Raw genomic sequence first — 4376 nt, forward strand, 5'->3', positions numbered from 1 at the left:
GATGATATTTCTGCATTTCCTGTAGATTGTAAGCCATATCTATTTAATGCACTTTAAGGTTGTCAATTGTTTTTGGTAGCAATTTGCAACCCATTTTGGGAAACCAGAATACCTTGTTGCCTTCTTGAGGAGCCTTTAACTTTGTCTGCTGTCTTTTGGATGCTTTGCTACTTAATGTCTAAAAAAATCTCTCTGTCTCTTTAATAAATACTATGCAAGAATGTACATTTTTTATTTAGATCTGTTTATATTGTGTGTGAGGTGTTTGTCACTTTCCTTTCCTCCTAGCTAAAGGTAGGTCATGTCTTGTTTATTCCTCAACTCTTTTCTCACATTCTTCATTTATCACAGTGGAGGACCTGGAGAGGAATGACGGCTCCCCAGAACGACCCTATCTGATGTCTGATAACCTTCTCAATGTTTTGAAGAAGAAGAACCAGGCCAACTAGTCCACATTGATGGTCAGGGTTATACGTACAGTACGTGCTTGTTTTCTGTGAGGCCTTGAAAAACCGGAGTTGCCTGAAATCGTTTCAATGCCGTATTCACTGTGCCTTAGAGAACCAGAGACAATCATATTAATTATGAAGTGATTGACCTCTGTATCTCAGCCATACTTTAAGATTTTTAATGCAGGAACACCAAAAACTTCACTTTAGAATAAGGTAAGATTACACCTACTGGCTTTTTTCAGACACTTTCTGAAGTAGATTTGTTTAAATGTCTAAAAAAATGTTTGCAATAACTGCCAAGCATTTTAATGCCCACTTTGAAGAATACTGGAAATGTAAAGAAGTGTTTCGTCCAAAATGTTCTGCATTTTGATATTTAGTTACCTTTTTCATCGTTTTATATTTGTTTGTTTTTTTGTTTTTTTATATATATAAAAACACAATTCGGTGTTCACTGTGGTGTTGGACAGGATTGTACAAGAATATGCATGAATCAATCATAAAACAATGTTTATAATATTTCAGATGCATATTTACTTTAATGTTAGGTCATTCATTCTTGCTCCTAACAGCTGAATCTGTGGCCTTGTGTACATTTATAATAAGAAGTGCCTGTATTTAGTTCAAACAGTTAAAGACTGACACTGTGTTCATGACTTTATTCAGTGTTTTAAGAGTTTTGTTACATGTTGGTATGCCTCAATACGTGGTAAATAAAGAACTTATAAAACCTGTTTGAGACCTTCTTGATACGTTTTGTTCTATCTTAAACATGAAAAAATGTGAAATAAGTGTCATATCAAATGCCTATTTTAGCAAGTAGCTAAATAACTTCCTCATTTTCAGTTACCCACTAGGTGGCGCTGTTGTTAAATAAATTAACAAATGTATTTATGTGTTAGAGAATTATTAAGAAAAAATAATTTGTTTACAGGGCTAAAATAATGAAAAATTATTTCATAATTTGTGATTTACTACCTGTCAACATTTTTTTTTGTTTATTTATGTTTTTAAAAGAAGTCTCTTATGCTCACCAAGGCTGTATTTATTTGATCAAAAATACAATAGAACAGTAACATAGGGTGAACTGAGGTAAATTACCCAAATTCACCCTATTTTAAAGTCACCATTAAATCAAAATGGAGTTTTTTTTTATGGAAAATTGCAGTAGGCCCCTATTTATTATAAATGATTTATCTGTGCACATCATTATTTTTTAATTCATGTGCCCTCGTAATCTTTAATCAAAATAACTTCCCCTACCTCTTGCAGCTCTTCTCTGATGACATGTTTACTGGCACGAGGGCGGGATCAACCTGTCACTCACATGAGGTCCACCAATAGCAAACCACAACCATCCAATCAAATCCTGATGAACAAAATCAAGCCCCGCCCTACATCTTTTCTTGTTTGAGAAGCCTTTTCACTCAGATGTACTGGTGCGTTCAACTTTGGGAAGTTCATTTTACAAATAGGACAGTCATGTTTACGCCATCAGTTGTGTTCAAGTCACTTTCATCAGAGCAAGTTGGCGATGTAGGCTACCTTCTCTTAGCCTACACAAAAATACAAGATCTTTAAACTCTACTCTAAAATGGAGAATGTACATCAAGTATGTGTTTGCGTTTTTGTTTTTAATTAATTGATGAAGCCACAATTACACAATTTCAATGCTATTATATTTTGTGCAGGCAATTAGCTTATTTTGTTGTAAATAAGAATCCTGATGGCACTCCAATCCGATGGCACTCCAATCCAATGGCACTGCTAAATAGGCTACATTATGTGGTATTCCGCCATGTTTCTCATTGACACAGCCCCACCTCTAAACTTGGGACTTAAAGGCACACTATGTAATTTTCGCCGCTAGAGGTAGCTTATTCAAAACAAAAGTGTAGCTTGATGACGGCTTGATTTTGCGGAATCATGGAAGGTGTTGTCTTCACGTCTACAGCCGGTGGAAAAGAATCCGACAGGACTCGGGAAGAAATCATATTCATGGATAAGCTAATGTTTTACAGATTTATTAGCATTACAGTAGTATGAAGCAGGGTGTGGCTGAAAGCCATTGGAGCGGAACAAGGCCGCTGGAGCGATTGCTAATGAGAGACGAGCGCGACACTCGGAGCTTTTATTATCCTGCAGACAACCTGTTTATCATATTAGATACATTTGAGAGTGTTGAAAATTATGTTAAAATGTTCTGTGCGTTCCCTCGGCGGCTGCTGTGAGACACTTGTTGCACACTGCAGTAAGATAGATCGATATTAGGCATGGTAAAACATGGTACTCGCGGAAAATTAGATTTATACAATAAGACTTACTGTGTTGATCTATATGACAATGATTAGTTTTCTGTTGAGGAATGTATCCAAACAGTTGCTCACCTGTCTAATAAAACATAATATATTAAAGCGTCTTTGGTGTTTCCATGGTTTCTACAAAATAAAACCGGAAATAGAGGGTAGCCTAAGGTGGGTATGTAGTCATTGATAGGAGACGCACGAACACGGTCCGTGTCCTGGTTAAAATTGCTTATTTCTCTAGATTTAAACATTCTTGGAAACATTTAGGATAATTTAAGTACACAAGTCAAAATATATAACATTGTTCTAGTGGTTTTTGGATATTTTAATCAAAAAATCTTACATATTGTGCCTTCTTTCCGACATGACTTGAACGCACAATACCTCACGATATGGAAAAGACTATCGTGACTTCCGTTTCATTACGATTTTAAAGTTTGAAAGATCTCTTGCACTCTTATGGACTTGTTACAATTATGTCTTAGGTCTATCTATCCAAGCAGTAACCAGAAAATGAAAATGGTTTCTAATATTCTACCAGAGCCGTCGAGAAAAGTTTAAACACTACAAAATGACAGTCTCATAAGGAAGTTCTGTTGCGCTACAAATAACCATTGTGTTTAAAAAAAATCATCCTAGGTTACACTGTTTTCAAAGTGACTGATTTCCCTCAACAATACAGAAGCGCAGCTCCCATAGTGACCTGTGAATGCTTCTCCATGATACCCACATCTCCAGGGCCTGGTTTCTTCCTGTTACAGTGAAACCCGGCTTTATATAGCTCATACACTTTTAGAGTTCAGATTTCAAGTTATTGTTTATTAACACAGAATATAGGTGTTATGTGTGCACAGCGAGAATGACTTCATATTAGGATATGTTTTGTGGCCTTACTCTAGCTCGTGCTATCAGTTTCACCGTATGTTAACCATGTCCTACTTACTATTCTCAACTAATTGAGCTTCTTACCTCTGAGATACAAAATAATTTGAGTTTGGAGAGTGACACCTGCTTTCATGTTAATGAAGCACATCTCTACCAGAGTGTGAAATATTTTTTGGCAAACAGCCGTTAGATCAGATGCTCGACAGTGACGACAGTAACCACGTCACACAAATCCCACGGGATTTGCTCCTGGCCTCCGTTGTGCTCCAACCAGAAAAGCCCTTCCCTCGGGCGGTTCATTCTGATCTTGAGCCCTGGATAGAAGTAATAATTCAAATATAAGACTGACTAGAGCCTTCATAATGTGGTTGGCACACAGGGTACAAATAAATGCGCAACAGTTAAATTGGTTTTATCTTCACCTAAGTAGCTACGTCTATTGATATATAGGCCTATAAGTACAAAAAAAATAAAAATAAAATTTGAATAAATAATGATCTTTATTTATAACATATGAATGAATGAATGAATAGTCTAGTTATTGATTATTGATCGTTCTCCTGAGGAGGTAGCCATAGTAACAGTTCGCTGATTTATTTATTTATTTGGCGTTTCGCGTTATTTCAGTATCAGACTCAAGGCTGACAAAACGTATACATTATAGATGTACATACAAATATAACGTTCGTGTTTCTTTAAAAATGTATTTAAGGTAGTTTGTGGTGAGCTATAA

At 36.0% G+C, this 4376-nt stretch overlaps 1 protein-coding gene across 1 annotated transcript in view; it reads left to right on the forward strand.

The window, feature by feature from the left end:
- zgc:63569 (choline transporter-like protein 2) overlaps positions 1-1186 on the forward strand; it is a 37506-nt gene extending 36320 nt beyond the window's left edge. Inside the window, exon 22 of the mRNA XM_051888333.1 lies at positions 352-1186. Within this exon, the coding sequence (XP_051744293.1) occupies positions 352-449 (98 nt within the window). The 3' untranslated portion in view covers positions 450-1186. The remainder of the gene's footprint in view (positions 1-351) is intronic.
- Positions 1187-4376: the final 3190 nt, after the last annotated feature.

Source organism: Ctenopharyngodon idella, chromosome 3, assembly GCF_019924925.1.
Source record: "Ctenopharyngodon idella isolate HZGC_01 chromosome 3, HZGC01, whole genome shotgun sequence".
NCBI lineage: Eukaryota > Metazoa > Chordata > Actinopteri > Cypriniformes > Xenocyprididae > Ctenopharyngodon > Ctenopharyngodon idella.